This window comes from Gadus morhua, chromosome 23, assembly GCF_902167405.1.
Source record: "Gadus morhua chromosome 23, gadMor3.0, whole genome shotgun sequence".
NCBI classification, from domain to species: Eukaryota; Metazoa; Chordata; class Actinopteri; order Gadiformes; family Gadidae; genus Gadus; species Gadus morhua.
In genome coordinates this window covers 1,635,477-1,653,530 of record NC_044070.1, presented here as the reverse complement: position 1 = coordinate 1,653,530, position 18,054 = coordinate 1,635,477, and the positions used below count along the sequence as shown (strand labels likewise).

General features: G+C 41.0%; 1 protein-coding gene across 2 annotated transcripts; it reads left to right on the top strand.

Annotated features, from left to right (window-relative positions):
- The first annotated feature begins 4,429 nt into the window (after positions 1–4,429).
- On the top strand, positions 4,430–13,162 carry sec22c (SEC22 homolog C, vesicle trafficking protein). 2 transcript variants are annotated; one of them, XM_030349170.1, is made up of 7 exons: positions 4,430–4,848; positions 4,937–5,194; positions 5,374–5,537; positions 5,639–5,821; positions 6,424–6,542; positions 8,112–8,177; positions 10,866–13,162. In XM_030349170.1, the coding sequence occupies exons 2-7, from the start codon at positions 5,013–5,015 to the stop codon at positions 11,064–11,066; spliced, it is 915 nt and encodes a 304-aa protein (XP_030205030.1). In that variant the 5' UTR covers positions 4,430–4,848; positions 4,937–5,012; the 3' UTR covers positions 11,067–13,162. The 2 variants fall into 2 exon arrangements, with proteins under 2 accessions (XP_030205030.1, XP_030205031.1); XM_030349171.1 differs by having other exon boundaries at positions 4,438–5,194.
- The last annotated feature ends 4,892 nt before the right edge of the window (positions 13,163–18,054 follow it).

The window sequence follows — 18,054 nt, the reverse complement described above, 5'->3', positions numbered from 1 at the left end:
GATGTTAAGATGTTTCAAATTAGGTGGTTAATGTGGAGGTGGTGAACACTACAAGTACATACACTTTGACTATACACTATCTAAGCTACTTGACCGAACATTGTGTATGGTAAGTGCCGTGGCAACTATGATAACATAATTAAAAAATACTTTTATTTATAGCGTATTGTTTATTACATTTATTTATTACAGCATTACATGAGTCAGCTTATTCGTCTTCTGAGTACAATAAAAACAATAAAAGAGTTCAGAAGTTAGAGTTAAAATTCCATGAGAAGTAAATAAGTCCGTCTGAAGTATTAACATGCAGTTGCAGGTTTTAGCCTGTACGTGGTAGTAGCCTATAAGACGAGGTATAATTCACTTCATCAGTTGGAATGAGACAGATAGAAAAAACTATATATATATATATATATATATATATAATATAGGGAGGTGAGGAGATAGATACTACTACAACTGATACTATTGGTAACCAACTGGTAGGTATTGGTACCCAACAGACCAAGCCCTTTAGGAAGACTTCCATCCTGCTCCTGTCACATTACATAAATAGTTGGTGTAAAATATTGCAGCCAAAATTGCCCCCAAAATATTCACAACATTTACCATTTAACCATCCCTTTTCACATTAAACTGGCCTCTACTCTTGATACATTTGTAACTCACCTACAAACTCACTCATAGCCTTTAATTTAGTGAAACGTTTTGGTCACCTTTTTCCTATTTCTTTTTCACAGTGTCTACACGTCAGGTCATGGTGAGGAATATATTAATCATATATTTATATTAGTTAGTTAGTATGTTATTACTATATTGTTATTAAGTGAACATCAGTCCATGTGTTACAAACAAACAGCAGAAATCAAATGCCGGGAGGAGGGAGAAGCCTGTCTGGGCAGGCTCTATACACTGCGGTCCCGGTCCAACCAGCACCTGCCGACAATCTCCTGATTAGGAGTGAGAGAAACTGATTCGCGAAAGAAGAGCTCTGGGCCCCGTTTCCCGATAACGATGGATCTTCGCTCGTACGATCATTCTCCCGATGGATCTTGCGATCCATCGATAATTTCTTTGGAGCGTTTCCCGAAACTCCTCTTAACGTGAACGCGCATTCGCTGCACTCACGACGTCGTAGGATTGTAACTGTCTACTGACACGGTGCTTAAATGGGCTCTGTAGGAGGGGGAGACGCAGGAATGTCGCAGGAAAATTGTGTTAAAAAGGGTTAAAATATATCCCCATCAAGGACAACAGCAGAGTAGCCTACGAAAAAAATAGACTGCAATTATATGAATGCTAAAGACATTAAAACACAATTGATTAGGCTTAAACCGACATATATCAGTCCTAATCCTGAATGCACTGTGCGTTTCACGGCATTTTCCCCCCTGAAATAATTCCATATGACAAAAAATTAAAAATAGCTTGTGTGACAACTACATTTATCTTAATGGGCTGATTTCTGAAACATGCTTTGCGCAGCAAAGAGAGCCGACTTAATCTGATTCCGCATAAGGGTTTCCTTGATTGATAATTTGATTGGCTATAAAAGCCCCTCCGGAAATAGGGTAAGGTATGTATTGATGAGGAATACAACGAAGCCCACCGTCTGGCCCGGTGCATCGTTGAGCGCACGATCGGGAGGTGGAAGTTGCGCTTTAGATGCCTTCACAAGTCAGGCGGAGGGCTCCAGTTTTCGCCGGCCAAGTCATGCGCCGTGATATGTGTGACGGCTATGTTGCACAACATTGCAGCTAAGGCTGGGGTGGCATTGCTTGAACCGGAGGACGCTGACGACGAGGAAGATCGGTGTGAGGACGGCCTCCCTCATAACTACGCGGCTGGTTTTCATGCGCGTCGAAGAGTGATTGAGACTTTTTTTTAACCCCCTCCACCCTCCCACATGTCACTAAACATTCCCGTCAACGTGACCAATCCCCACCATATCCCAGCCTTTTGCCTGCTCCTTTGCTTGTTTTTTATAATTTATTTATTTATTAATTTTTTTAATTTTATTTTATTTTGTACATTATTTTATGCTACGTTTTATGAGTAGCCTATGTCAGTCTGCACAAATCCCCCCACTTTCTCTCACACATTTTGAGTGCCCTGCCTGCGCAAACATTTTCTGGACTGTCCCGTTTTATTTTGGCCATTTTAACATCTTTATTAATAAATTAATTAATAATCTTTATTAATTACCAAACTAAGAACATAAAGGCGCAATGCGTTTTAATAAAACGCATCCAATAGACGGAATGTCCGATGGTGTCGCCACTGAGGCTATAGCTGACGATTCTCTTAGAGTCCTACGAGTACCTACGAGCACCCATGGAGTACTCGTTAGCTACGAGCGTTTTCAAGACGTTCGTTCCCCACGATGCTTTCGGGAAACGCGGTGAAAACTCTACGATGCCCTTTCGACGCACTTCACGATCCACTTAGGCTAACGACGCTTTCGGGAAACGGGGCCCTGGGCCCCGTTTCCCGAAAGCGTCGTTAGCCTAAGTGGATCGTGAAGTGCTTTCGGGAAACGGGGCCCTGGGCCCCGTTTCCCGAAAGCGTCGTTAGCCTAAGTGGATCGTGAAGTGCGTCGAAAGGGCATCGTAGAGTTTTCACCGCGTTTCCCGAAAGCATCGTGGGGAACGAACGTCTTGAAAACGCTCGTAGCTAACGAGTACTCCAGGGGTGCTCGTAGGTACTCGTAGGACGCTAAGAGCATCGTCAGCTATAGCCTCAGTGGCGACACCATCGGGCATTCCGTCTATTGGATGCGTTTTATTAAAACGCATTGCGCCTTTATGTTCTTAGTTTGGTAATTAATAAAGATTATTAATTAATTTATTAATAAAGATGTTAAAATGGCCAAAATAAAACGGGACAGTCCAGAAAATGTTTGCGCAGGCAGGGCACTCAAAATGTGTGAGAGAAAGTGGGGGGATTTGTGCAGACTGACATAGGCTACTCATAAAACGTAGCATAAAATAATGTAAAAAATAAATTAAATTAAAAAAAATAAAATAAAGAAAAAATAAAGAAATAAAATAAATTATAAAAAACAAGCAAAGGAGCAGGCAAAAGGCTGGGATATGGTGGGGATTGGTCACGTTGACGGGAATGTTTAGTGACATGTGGGAGGGTGGAGGGGGTTAAAAAAAAGTCTCAATCACTCTTCGACGCGCATGAAAACCAGCCGCGTAGTTATGAGGGAGGCCGTCCTCACACCGATCTTCCTCGTCGTCATCGTCCTCAGCGTCCTCCGGTTCAAGCAATGCCACCCCAGCCTTAGCTGCAATGTTGTGCAACATAGCCGTCACACATATCACGGCGCATGACTTGGCCGGCGAAAACTGGAGCCCTCCGCCTGACTTGTGAAGGCATCTAAAGCGCAACTTCCACCTCCCGATCGTGCGCTCAACGATGCACCGGGCCAGACGGTGGGCTTCGTTGTATTCCTCATCAATACATACCTTACCCTATTTCCGGAGGGGCTTTTATAGCCAATCAAATTATCAATCAAGGAAACCCTTATGCGGAATCAGATTAAGTTGGCTCTCTTTGCTGCGCAAAGCATGTTTCAGAAATCAGCCCATTAAGATAAATGTAGTTGTCACACAAGCTATTTTTAATTTTTTGTCATATGGAATTATTTCAGGGGGGAAAATGCCGTGAAACGCACAGTGCATTCAGGATTAGGACTGATATATGTCGGTTTAAGCATAATCAATTGTGTTTTAATGTCTTTAGCATTCATATAATTGCAGTCTATTTTTTCCGTAGGCTACTCTGCTGTTGTCCTTGATGGGGATATATTTTAACCCTTTTTAACACAATTTTCCTGCGACATTCCTGCGTCTCCCCCTCCTACGGAGCCCATTTCAGCACCGTGTCAGTAGACAGTTACAATCCTACGACGTCGTGAGTGCAGCGAATGCGCGTTCACGTTAAGAGGAGTTTCGGGAAACGCTCCAAAGAAATGATCGATGGATCGCAAGATCCATCGGGAGAATGATCGTACGAGCGAAGATCCATCGTTATCGGGAAACGGGGCCCTGGTCTCGACTGATGTTGTCTGTGTGTTTGCCCTAGCATATGATTGGGTGAAAACGGCTCAAATCTATTGGCTGAGAAAATTGAGGGGAGGAGCGCATTAGCATATTAACAGCACGCGTGCTGTTAATATGCTAATATGCGTTCTGAGCGCGCGCGCAGAAATGCCGGAACGCGTTCTTGGCGCGCGCGCTGAAATGCCAGAACGCGTTCTGGGCGCGCGCGCTGAAACGCCGGAACGCGTTCTGGAAAACCAAAACGCGTTCTGGCCACGCGTGCTGGCGTTTCAGAACGCGTTTAATTGAAGTCGAATTGTGGCACACTCGGCTTGCCATAGTTTTGCGCGCGCAGAGATCATTTGCGCGCTCGCAGTTAATATCTACGCGTGTGGAATAATATAATACGCCCGAATGCATCTTTTATCACATTAGTGAATTATGGCACTAATGTGTCGCCATACTGGAGCATCCCGGTGCTGGCGTTCTGTCGTGAAATGATAACGCCCGGGAACGAAACGAAGGCGAACTACAAGAACGAGTTTGCCCGCCTCTTTTGTCTCTCCTGGGCTCCCGTGTGTTGTGGTTGATCAGGAAGAACACAGTTAGGCTGGTTAGCTGCGTGATGTTCGAACATACAACTTGCTCGGTATTGTAAATCACGTCTACATTTAGTTTAAGTCTTCATACGGTTACAGGTTTTTCAAAACATGCTGTTAGCTCTCAAGATAAAATAGCTATTTGACCGTATTAATCCAAGGATACGGAGATAAGGGTGCGAAGCGATGTCCACAAACAGGTGAACACCACCTCTTATCATACAGACATGATCGGCTGCCTCTTCAACCATCCTCACAGCTGACTGAAAACCACCTCTTATCGCACAGAGATGACTGCTGTGAGGGACGACGAGCCTGACTCCCCCAGATGTAGACGTTTTGTGATTCATTGGCCAAGTGGACCATGCCAATGATCCTGTTCGCCTTCGTGGTCCGGCTGAGGGACGGCCTCCCCCTCTCAGCCTCCACGGACTTCGCGCACAACCGAGAACTCCAGGAGAGGAAGCAGCAGCTCAGGAAGATGAGCAAGGCACTGAGCCGGTTCCCCGAGAGAGGGACGGTCAAGGGCCAGGACCTAAATATATAGTAGGAACTAAGCAAACTAAACATATGAAGCAATACAGACATTGTATTTTGATTCAAGCTCATCTCGGGTATCATATATCCCTGGTGACAGATGACCCTGGGGGTTGACCCTCTGGTTTGTTGAATAATGACATTATGGTTTGTTTACTAAAACACCTGTCTCCCTCCCAATGTCTAAGCTTCGTTTCTTCGGAGGGAGTGTCCTATATGGCCGTGTGCCACCGCGGCCTCTCTGTAGTCAAGGCCTTCTGTTTCCTGGAGGACTTGTGCTGGGCATTCAAGGCGTGTTTCGATGGCAAGGCGATCAGCCTAGCTGCCCGGCCATATCCCTTTTTGGAGTTTGGTGCGTACGAGGAGGCGGCGGCTCCCACATTTGGTGTGACCCATCATTCAATCCTAGATGGCACCTGTGTGCTGAGAGCCACTCTGCTTTTTCTGATACAGACGGCAGTATTCAGAAGCTAAAGCAGCAATACAACCAGATCGGGGGTGGCCCGGCGCTGGAGATCACGTTGGCTGAGGTCCAGGATGACCTAAAACGACGGCCTCCAAAAGCGCTAACCATAGAGGAGTTGGAGCTAGCCCAGGAGCTCGCCAACGGGCATTTGGAGCACGGCCCTGGGTCTGGTAGGTTAACCATCAACAGCTCCCATCACAAAATATGCTGTTGATTCCATTTTAGCCTATTACCTACAGTATTATACATTAGAGGGTGAAAAGGGTACGTATAGTCTGACACCTTGGCTGTTGGTGGTCCCAGCCAAGAGGGACTGGGTCTGACCCCCAAAGGGGACTGGGTCCGACCCCCAAGGTGGATTGGGTCCGACCCCCAAAGGGGACTGGGTCCGACCCCCTAAGGGGACTGGGTCTGACTCTGACCCCCTATGTTGACTGGATGTGACCCCCTATGTTGACTGGGTTTGACCCCCTAAGGAGACTGGGTCTGACCCCCTATTTTGACAGGGTTTGACCCCCTAAGGGGATTGGGTCCGACCCCCTAAGGGGACTGGGTCTGACCCCCTAAAGTGACCGGGTTCGACCCCTAAAGGAACTGGGTTGGCCCTCCTAAAGGGACCGGGACTGACCCTTACCCTGAGGGCTCCTTCAGCGATGCATTGTGCTTTAATTCCATGTGGGCTTGACATGGCAGCAGGCGGTGGTTTAAACTTTTGTAGTACTATACTAGTAGTAGTTGGTCCTGTTATCTAAGTTGTGTTGTGGCTGCATAGGTCAGACTGTGAGACTTGAACCAGTGGCTCCAGCAGGCATCCTATCCCTGGTCCTCAACATCGTGTGTGCCTCTCTGAACCTCGTCCGGGGCGTCCACCTCATGGAGAACACCTTCCAGGTAGGGGGTTGAATCACCTCATTGTTCCCCTTCAGGGTCCTTTGTGTGACCGATTCCAGCCTGGAATCGACTACAATATACCTACCTGTAGGCCTCTTTGAGTAGGACCTATCCAGGATCTATCCAAGACCTGCTCATGAAGGTCAGGGTTTAAATTCACTGTAGGTCTCCTTGAATAAAAGTGTATGCTAAATGACTAGTAAAAACACGTCTTGCTAAGCATGTTTTTCAGTCATTATCATCGACAATAGAACAGTATTTCAAGGTAATTGTATATTCTTGAGCCTTTAAAAAACAGTGTTTCCCCCAGAAAATGTCTTAGTCAAGGTGGTCAAGGGGGGGGGGGGGGGGGGGGGGTGGTTTGACTCCTTTCAATTCCATTCACGACCATTGTTGTGAACTAGTCTGGCTAATGCCAGACCTCATCTCAATCTACATTGAGATGAGGTCTGGGAACCACACATACATTTTCTCGTATTTATGGCGTGGTTTACGATTGCCCGGAGACGTTTATTGGGCGCTACGAATGTCTATCATATGAGTCTGTGCGTAGCTCATAGCCAATCGTATCAATTATACCAGCTGACGTATGTAGAGCGATTCGATGGGGAGGAAGGCGATGGGTGTGTCGCAGACTTCGTCATCGTCTTGCCGTCCCTCTCCGTTGTATGATTGGTTCACTATCTCAGGAGAAAATCGGATCCATGGAATCCAGGCTGCCTAGCAGTGCGAAATGAAATCGCGAGCAAGGCAGCATGGGTAAACCCAGGCTAGTAGCGAACAGTATTACGATGCATTATTTACCTTTATTTTTAATACCTGATGGAAGTATGTTTTCTTACCCTACGAGAGTTTTCTACATTGTTAATTCATAATAATTAAAAAATATTTAGAAAAAATAAATAATGTATATATATTTTTTAAAAAAGATATATATATTTTTATACATTGGTAGTCAAGGTAGGGCCCTATTGTTGTTTAGGCGGCCGCCTTAACCATACAGTGCTGGGGGAAACACTGATATACGGTTTACTTCTCTGCTTTTGAAATGACAGCCCATATTTCCCCAAGCAGTCAGTCTGTTGAACGCTCAGAAATAGCCCCCAACCTTTCACTGAACAAGGGCTATCAACACTGTTCTGCATCTACCGCATGTATATTTAAATTTTTCAATTCCAATATTGTTGTTATTAATATATTGCCATTGCACTGAACTGCCTTGCACTGTATTTATATTGAAATCTTAAATTACTTATATTGACTGCACATATATTGACTGCACTGATATTGCACCATTTCTTCCCTCTCTTATATTGTTATTGTATATTTGCAAATTAGTATATTATGTTGTATTGTTATACTTAACAGTATATTTATATTTTGTACTGTTCTTTCTGTTTTGTGTTTTCTTTTTTATATATTAACAATAGGTTAAGTGTTGATTGTTGTTCTTGGAGAGCTAAGGGTTAAACAATGTCAAATTCCTTGTTTGTTAAGCAACCCTGGCCAATAAAGCTGAATCTGAATCGGAATAGTTGTTTACATCTATAATGTTGTCCTATTGAAAAGGACGACTATGACGCACTATGGAGTGTGGTGGCGTTTCTCCTGGCGTTTGTGCTATGTCTTTTTCAGGTAAGACACATTCTTATTGATGTTCAGCTCTAAGTAACGCATTTTATCCTTCAGAAGTACTTTCTAACCTAACATGTATGTGTTTTTCTTTTCCTATCTTTTTTTGTTAACCTTCAACAACGGCTTCACATTCACAGCACAGACATGCATGCATAATGATATATCATTCATACATGTATCCCCATATATGTAAATTCATGCACACATACGTACGCACACACACTTGCATATGCATATATCTGCCTGTGCCTTGCTGCACTACACCAGAGTAATATAATCAGAAGAAAACAAAGATTAGTTTCTCCAGAGAATGTCCAATAGGAAGAGAACTGGCACTCTCTGGTAACTTCCTGTTTCTGAACTGGTTGCGGTGACGCATCTCTGAAGAAGTCAGAAGGCAGAAGTCCTTAAAAATACTGGCTTTTAAACTCAAGAAACAAAGCACATATTACAAACTTAAAACCAGATCAAGTTAGAATAATTACTGGACCAGATTGTCGAATAATTTGCTAGTTGCTACGAAAAACTGTATACTGTATACATCGGTATATAAGCAAATGCAGGGTTTGAAAAATGGGAAATCTCCAGGTAACGACGGATTTACAATAACTTCTAAAAAGTTTTTAAAGACCAATTAAGTCCACTACTGGTTAGAGCAAACAGGCATGCATTAGATACAATAAAGTGGGCTCAAACATGGTCATCATCAAGTAACATTAATTAATAATGATGCCAGAAAATGTGCTTCACATACACCTATATCACTACTTAACACAGATCATAAGATACTATCATCAATATTAGCTATCAGACTAAAAGACACAATTACAGATATAATTACTCCCGACCAATGTGGTTTTATCCCAGGAAGAATCCTGGCTGATAATAACATTGAACAACGAACATTCAATATAATTGATCATGCACAAAAAGAGAATGATGAGCTGATACTGATGACTTTAGATGCTGAAAAAGCTTTTGATCTAGTTAACTGGCCTTCTATGTTTGAGACAATTAAGAGCTTTGGTATGGATGAGACATTCTGCCAATGGTTAAAAGCACTATTTATTAAACCTCTGTCTATAGATAAAACAAATGGTACCTTGTCGAGGAAATTTACAATCCAAAGAGGCACTAGAAAACGAGACCTTCTCTCTCTCCTTCTATTTGCAATATATATTGAAGTGATGACAATAAGTATAAGACAAAACTTAAATATTAGAGGGATGAAGATAGGAAAACAAATGCATATATTAGGACTATATGAAGATTCAATTCAATTTTATTGGTATAGCCGTTAATCACCATTACAGTCTCAAAGGGCTTAACAGACCAAATATTTATTATATGATGATGATATTTAGATTATGTCATTATTTATTTAACTTCGCCTGAAAGTTCAATTCAGGACATAATGGAGGAGATTGAAGGATACAGCACAGTATCAGGATATAAAATTAATGAAAATAAATATGAATCTTTAAGTACTGGTACGCCGGAGTATCAGGTATTCAAACAATGTTATACGTTTAAATGGGATACAGAGATGATAAAATATCAGGGTATTTTCATTAGTAAAAAGTTTTAAAAATAACTACTGCATGTTTGAAAGAAATTCTCCCACAACTTATTTTCTTATTTTAAGCATTATCTCTTATAATACCAGAAAGGGTTAGGGTTAATACGTGGAATCAAATGATTGCTGAAATAAAGGAAAACAGAGTTTAACTCAATTTACTAACCCAACAGAAAGATGGAGGGCTAGGCCTCCTGAATATACAAAATTATTTTTATGCAACTCCAATTGTAACAATAATGAAGTGGATGAAAGGTGACACGGAGGGCCCTATCCAGATCAGTCAAAGGCGGCATGCCGATTCTTGGAGCAGACACTTACTGACTGTAGCTGTACTTACAGTGTAGGGCCCATGCTCACAGGTGCTGCCAATCAGGTGCCAATCAGGCACCTGATTGGCAGCAACTAGGGGTAGCAGAAGCTCAAAACAAGTGTCAATAGCAACAGCAAAATAACCTGTTTGGCAATGGCAGAATAGATTTGGCATATTTTTCATGGGCGCAACCCACATACTCAGCACTTCTGCTCATCCCAGAAATGCATGTTCCTTACAAATCGGGCACCATTTGAAAGGGAACTAAACAGGCTTTCCAACGGTATAAGATTTATTGCCAAAAAGCATTGATACCACAGAGAAATAAACAAAGCCATCAAAGACCTCCTTGACATTAGGGAATCCCTGACATGTGAAAATTGGTTGGGTATTAAAATACACAATAGGATAAAATTAAAGGAGCGGGAGATCTTCAATATGTTGTGCCTAACCGCACTGAAACAGCGGACAAGGCTATGGAAACAACCAAACCACCAGAATTACATTAGTGGTGCAAAACAATAGAACAATAGAAGTGTTTGAGGTGGTGAAGCTTACATCTGTGGCTAATGGCAGCCTGGACAGATAAAATAGAGAATATTCAGGGTATATTGGCAAGCTGACGGGGTACTTTGATAGCTTGGAGTAGGACAGATCACACGCGCACACACACACACACACACATACACATACACACACACACACACACACACACACACACATACTTTTCCATTTTGTTGCCCTCAATAAATAAAAGTACTTTCTAACCCCAGTCCATGTGTGGACGTCTCCCCCACAGTGCCAGCTCTATCTCTTCCACTCGTCATACAAGAGGCTAAAGGCGCTCTCTCTGCTGGGCGTACTGGTGCTGTGCAATGCGTCCCTGTTTGGCCTGAGGAACTGCTGGCAGCTGCTGTTCCACACAGTCGTGGCCTGTCTCTCCACCGCCCTCATCCTGTCCCGCAAGCTCCTGGACCGGAGCAACGACTGTGGGGTGTGAGGGAAGTCTCTCTCTCTGTCTCTGGCTCTGTCTCTGTCTCTGTCTCTCTCCGTCCCGGTCAGGTTAAGTCAGTTACTGAAGGGAAAACTGGCCAAATCAATTACGTAGACCACTTTTAATTGTCATGATGTAGGGATTAATGCTTAAAGGAGTGGAATTCAGTACTTCTTTTGGACTTACACGAAGCTGTTGCACTTTGAATACTATAATATAATTTTCTTTGCTAAGACCAAGACATTTAAAGAGCAAGACATCTTAAGGGATTTTTTATTTATTTTCTCTTAGCAATATCATTAGCTGTATCTCATTTCAAAATAGAAAGGTAAAGACAGGTTAATGACTACTGAGCTTTATATGTGAAGTAGGGAAATTTGTGATTGCTTGTTGATTACCACAGCTTTGAGGATACATTTAGACTTTACTTTTATACAGAGGTTGGTGTTACATCTATAGACTTTTTCTAAATTCAACTCTGAACCAAAGTTTTAGACTCGAAGGAGACCCTTTGTGCTATCTTAATCCTTACAATTGTTCAACCTGTAGAAGACATTCTCATGGGTTTATTCTGGGTATTATTTTCTATATATATAATGTAGGTAATATTGTATTGACATTTCGTTATGGACGTAATGCATTCTCCCTATGTTTGGGTATTTTAGTTCCTGCTGAAGAACAATAGGCTCTGGTATTTGGGAGCTGGGCTGCTCTCTCTAAACACTCAAGTCTTAAATATATTAGAGACAAGGGGATACTTGCTGATCAACAAATCATTTTCCATATTATTGACATCGCCCATTCATAACATTGAGAGTTTAATGAACTCCAAATGATTAGGCTGTTTCGAATACTTTGTTTGAAAACAAAAATGGGGATTGTTTAATAATTCAACGCCTGCTTCCAGTCTGTTATACATCTGTGATATATATTATCAAATGTTTATTATTTTATTAATATAAGTACTGTGGAGTTTTTGATGAGTGTCAAAATGAATGTCCAAATTCTGCACTACCGATTTTGTTATTGGTTGTATTTTGATTGAATATTTGCTTTATGTTTTGCTACTGCAGTTGATCTTAAGTGGGGTAGATATTGGAATATGATGAGGGCATGTTCATTCTGTTTTAAATATAGTGTTCCTCAGAGGTGCATGACCAGGCAGAAATGTTTTTTATTTGTAATAATATGGCTGCTGATGAATGTGGAACAATTGGTTGAATGTCTATTTTCAGTTTTAGTAGAAATGTGCCTAAACGCTGTGCAGTGTGAAGAGGGCGTGTGTATGTGTAGCAGAGAAGCAGATGACGGAGAGAGGCTGTTGTGTGTTCACAGCAGCCACCATGTTGTTGCTGTCCTTCCTGTCATAACTTTATTTTTCAAATGCTCTTTCATAACAAATGAAGAATAACACATGATCATGAGAAAAGGCCATCCCACGAATGGATGGCCTTCAGACATAGCTTACTAGCTTATAGTTCAGTCATGTCATTGTTTTGAAGTTTTTCTATCGAAATGTCATTGTATATATTAATACTTACATTCTTAAACACAAGATGTTTAATCAGAAGAATTGAACATAATGCCCTGTTTTGTCTAAATTATTTGTTTTTCAACTATATAAAAGCAAGTCTTTTGTAACAATTTCATATATGTGATCTTGTATAATGATCAGTGCATCTTTGATGCTGAGAGATTTTTTTCTCGAAGAAAAATGCAAAAAGCGGGGAGATTGACAAAATATGTAGACTGTGGCTTTCACTACCAACATGATTTTTATGACCTAGTGAAAGTTCAGTAAATATTATAAGATTGTATGTTCGGGAACACTGGAGACTGCACTGTTTAATTTTGTTTATTTTTGGGATGGTACATACCTGGCCACAGTACTGGGTCTAAAACATTGTCCGCATATCAGGTGCTAGGATTTGATTTGTGTTGTTATTTTGATGCCTTCTGTCTTAAAGCCATACGGCAGGACATTCTTTCCTGTTCAATTTTAAAAATAACTCGTACATTTGATTATTCATTGGAATTTCTGGATAAAGTATGTCTTACGCTTTGGTAAAACTGACATTTAATTAATAAATAGAGCTTTTTAATTTGCTGTTTTATCATTGGATTCTGTAAAAATGCATCATCTTAGCACACCCCAATTAAAAATAATCATACAATTATACCCTTGCCTAAAATGTAAAGATATGAAGACTTGTGGTACTAACTTAATTCTCTCTGCGGTAGGCCTACATTTTTCATTGACTGACATTGACCTTTCATTGTTTCGCTTCTACGTCAGTACAGCCCAAACTACAGTAGTTTTGGATTGAACCTTTACACAGAGTTTGCCAACCACAGAAATAATGTAGTCTCAAATTGTTGGGTTGATCAACGTTAACCTTATCTATTCACTAATGCATTTCTGATTTGTGAAATTAGGGGGCGCCCTTACACTACCAGAGATGTCAAGTTAGGGAAATTCTTCAACGGATCGGGGTTTGGAGAAGGAAAGGTCTAGGTGCTGCCAGTCCATTGACATTTGTGATTCCATTCAATTTCACACCACATTATCAAGTTCACACACATGGATACGTGTGCTTCTTTGACATTGAAATAGATTAAATTAAAGGGATACTTCACCGATTTCGAACCGGCGTTGTATCATTATAAAATCGCTATTGTAATATAAAAAAAAGTTTTTTTTTCCCTCAGTCTAACCCAGTCTTCACTTGGCCCAGCTTTCCTGATCTAATTTCTCCTGAGATGACGTCAAATGACGCGTTTGACGTCATCTCAGTAAAACTTTGCCTGCCTGCTAGAAGCATTTCAGGCCGAGGACTACAAACCACTGGTCCACAAATTTTTGAGCTCACCAATAAGGAATGAGGGGGGGGGGGGGGGGGGGGGGGGGGGGGAAGCTCACGTACACAGCAAAAACACTGGTGTAAATTTAACACCGGCAAAGATTCTATATGCAGCCACACTACCTGGTGTAAAAGTAACATTTCGGAGAGTGTTAAATGTTTAATACTTTTAGTTATCTTAACATTATTTCTTGTTGTAATTTAAGACGGCACAACACTTGGAAGTGTTGTATTAACATTACACTGGTGTTAATGTTAAAATATAATGTTAAAAGTTAAATCTATTTTCCCAACACCAACACCGGTGTAGTGTGAATGCAACAATATGTAGTGTGGAAAGTCTATCTGATAATGACACTATTGGGTGTTTAACTAACCCTACTGGTGTCTATGCTAACACTATGAAGTAAAAAAAAATATATCTCATGCCACACTATGGCATGACTTAAATAAAAGACAATACGAAGAAGCTCAATTGAATCGATCAATTTTTCATTCAAAACAGTTTACAGTCAATATTTTAGCATTTCATCACAGCTCATTTCAGCATTTCCTCACACAGATCAAATATAACAGCAATAGGGCACAATATATGTTTGGTCATCATTTGCAGTTGAAAACTGCCGATCATGGGGTTTATAATAAATTAGATTGGACACGCATATGATCGTTAACACTTTCTCCCCTTCCCCAATTATGTATGCATTCAGGTGATCCTCAAAACACAAAGTGATAACCTTAAACCAATAAGAATTATGAGTGACCCATCACACCCCGGCCATGGCTTCTTCCAACTCCTCCCTTCGAGTAGGAGATACAGAATACCTTCTACCCCTGGGCAATTCGTCTACTTAACGCCTGACCCCCCCCCCCAATGGACATGTGAAATCCTCTATCATATTTATTTATTTAAAAAAAAAGACACTTATATGTTATGTCTGCATGCATATTTATATTTATTCTGCCTATTGCTGTTGTTTGTGTTTGTATTTTTGCTTTTTGCACTGCTTTATTTTGCACTATGGGTAGTAAGCACCACCCCAAATTCATTGTACAAGTTTGCACTATGACAATAAAGTCTGAATCTGAATTTGATTAGAGGTCAAAAAAAGTGCTTCGTCATCCTTGATAAAGATGTTGACAATTTTCCTGAAATCAGGCATTTCATTTTCAGTACCCACATAGACAAACATTCCAATATGGTATTCCGTTCCATATTTTTTCACCCAGGAAGAAGTGGCGACATTAGCCCCATTACATTTTTCACAAGACCTCAAGACCTCACTGTATTCTAGATTACTAATTAAGACCGCCTTAACAGGACCAAACTGTAATCTTTGGAAATAAAAATTCTCCCAATGAAAAGCTAATTTTTGTTGATGTTATTTTACTAATGTTTTGGTGATGTTCTTAAAATTCTTCACAGACATCTTAAAAAAGTTGTGCTTTCCTTCGAAACGCATACACCACATATGTAGGAGAGGCCCTATTTTCCTATACATCTGGGTTAATGGATCATCAGATGATGCTTTGGAGTCTCTTATCTGTAAACACAAACTTAAAATGTTTGTGATAAATGAAATGCTTTAAGTAACGGGTCATACCATCTGTTATGATTGGGGAGAACACAATGTTGACAATTTGAATCAAAAGAATAATTACATGCCAGTGACTATTGGCCGGATCAACTAGATCTCCAAAAATCAAGGAGTGTTACGTAAGAGGCACCATGACTGAATAGCGTTTGAGGCAAAGGTCATTGCTACCCTCATCAACTTTGAGGGCAGTAGGTCTGTTCTTTCGCTCACTATATCCATAGTTAAGGCTCTGGATCCTTACCCAAATGGTGTTAAACTAATTGAATCCCTAACCAAGAACTGGAAAAGGAGCTTAAGCTCATACTGTACAACACCTTCAAGTAGGTCGTGCATAATGTCAACTGAATAATTGTCTGAGGAATGAAAAAACAAGTGCATTTAAAGGACAGCCCCTTTTAACCCCAAATGAGTGAATTAGTGTGGGAGTTTGTGCCACGGTGTCGCAACGTTCTGCATAGAGCTCTTTTTCTGCGATGGATTAGGTCTGGGTCATCCTCACTGAATATAGACTGTAAACTTGTTTTGTCAGTTAAACAGAATCTGCAACAATACTGAACGATTCAACCATACCAAAAAGGCCATGTACCGCCAAATTATCACCAGTGACCTGAATAACAGACCCCATCAAAGATGTATCTGAAAAGGGCACCTGCGTCTCCAGAATTTTTAAATCATTAATAAGAGGCTGTAGGATTGGACCAAGACCATACTTCTTCAAGTCCTCTGAATGAAAAAGTGCAACTAGACGAATGTTCATCAGAACAAAATTGAGCTTGGGAGGCAAATTTCTTTAAATAAAATAAACACAGCGAAGTTTATGTATTCCTTTTTTGGATCAGTTTCAAAATCATCGTAATAAAGTTGGATCTGGAGCGTATGAAAGAAAGTATGATTTCTAAAGTATGAACCATCGCTAATGTCTTTGAAAATGCCATCTTCATGAGGCTTTACTTGCTGAAAGCAGGAACTAAGTTCCTTATGCTAAACATGGACTCAAGAGTTCCTAAAATTGGCCAATACATGAACTTGACAATATACGCCTGTAGTTTTATCTCTGCGAGAATCATAACGCACACCAAGAACATGCTCAATTGGTTCAACAATTTTCCATTTTATTTTAAAATGTCTTTGCCTCTTTGTTTCTGTATTGAGGGGTGAAAATGGATTTTCAAGGTTCTCAAAACACTCTTTGGCTTTATCTAAGGCTTGCTCCGTCACCTCGGTTGAAAGACATTTAAGAACACTGTCCTGTGCTTGAATATGAACATCATTCACAAGTTGCTCCAGTGAACAAACCAAAGACTGAACAGTACTTTCAGCAACTCCAGATGCTTGCACTTGAGCGATAATTGAGCTACACATATCCAACATTTGCTTTTTTTTGGGGGGGGATGGGTTTCTGACAGTTGAATCATTTGGCAATTGATTAACACAAACATTGTTCACCTTGTCATCATTATTTGGACAATCGACAGGATCTGAAGCGTGTCCATGAATTTTCTTTTAATGTTTCTTGAACCCACAATATGTTTAAAAAAACAGATGAACGCCAATATTCCCCACTTTTCAAACGAAAGACCTCCCTGGGTACAAAGCATGGCTGAATTTTAAATGACAACAATTTATGTGGCCAACCTTGCAAATGTAACAATTGAACATGTTTACACGTTATTGATTCTCACTCTTTTTTCCTTGACCCTTGGACTCTCTTTTGTGGTGGCCACATCAATGCCGTATATGGTTGTTTGGATGAAATTGTAGAAGTTGAATAAGGCCTCATCATAGGACAGAGAAAACACAAAGTGCACCTTAAACAGTTTGTCAAAGGCCCCTACCGCAGTCGGCGACATGCAGGGAATGGTCTTCTTTCCCCCAACGCAGAGGAGGAAGGGTTGTGAGGATTCAACACCGTGAAGGAAGGTTGCCATGCTTGTCCCAAGCTAAGATATTAGGAAAAGTGATTTAAGTTTGCTCTTACACAAGTGATGAATGATGTATATAATCAAAATGACAAAAAAAAATCTTACAATGTCTTGTTAAACAGTGTTCCTTTTATTAGCTCTTTGAGGGAGATCACACAGCTAGCAAACAGTGAGAATCAATGTAATGTTACGAGAAGTAAAACATCTGTCAACAACATACCTTCATGAATTTGAGCACATGGTCAGCAGCTTCAGAAGTACTGATTTTTCCGTGTCTTTTTCCTTTTGCGGTTGGAGGCAAGAGATGAACGAGGAGTAGGATAGCAGCCAAGTCACTGTCCCATCCTAGTGGACACACACACACACACACGCACACACTCACACACACACACACACACACACACACACACACACACACACACACAGATCATAAGCATATACATAATGAATACTGTTAATAGCAAACATCCATAAACATTTACCACATTCACTTGCTTCTTCCTGCGCAAACAGAAGGTCATCCAGATGAGTGCCAGGGCAAAGGCTTTTGCAGACAGTGATGACCCTAGCCTTGTAGAAAGTTGGCTATTTTGCAATGAACTTGCCAGAGAGA

Bases quoted from the DNA above. Each gene is read 5' to 3' on its own strand.
- sec22c (XM_030349170.1), top strand. From the start codon at position 5,013: ATGCCAATGATCCTGTTCGCCTTCGTGGTCCGGCTGAGGGACGGCCTC. The intron at 5,822-6,423 runs GTAGGTTAACCA...GTGGCTGCATAG, and splicing joins GGAGCACGGCCCTGGGTCTG to GTCAGACTGTGAGACTTGAA. The intron at 6,543-8,111 runs GTAGGGGGTTGA...CCTATTGAAAAG, and splicing joins TCATGGAGAACACCTTCCAG to GACGACTATGACGCACTATG.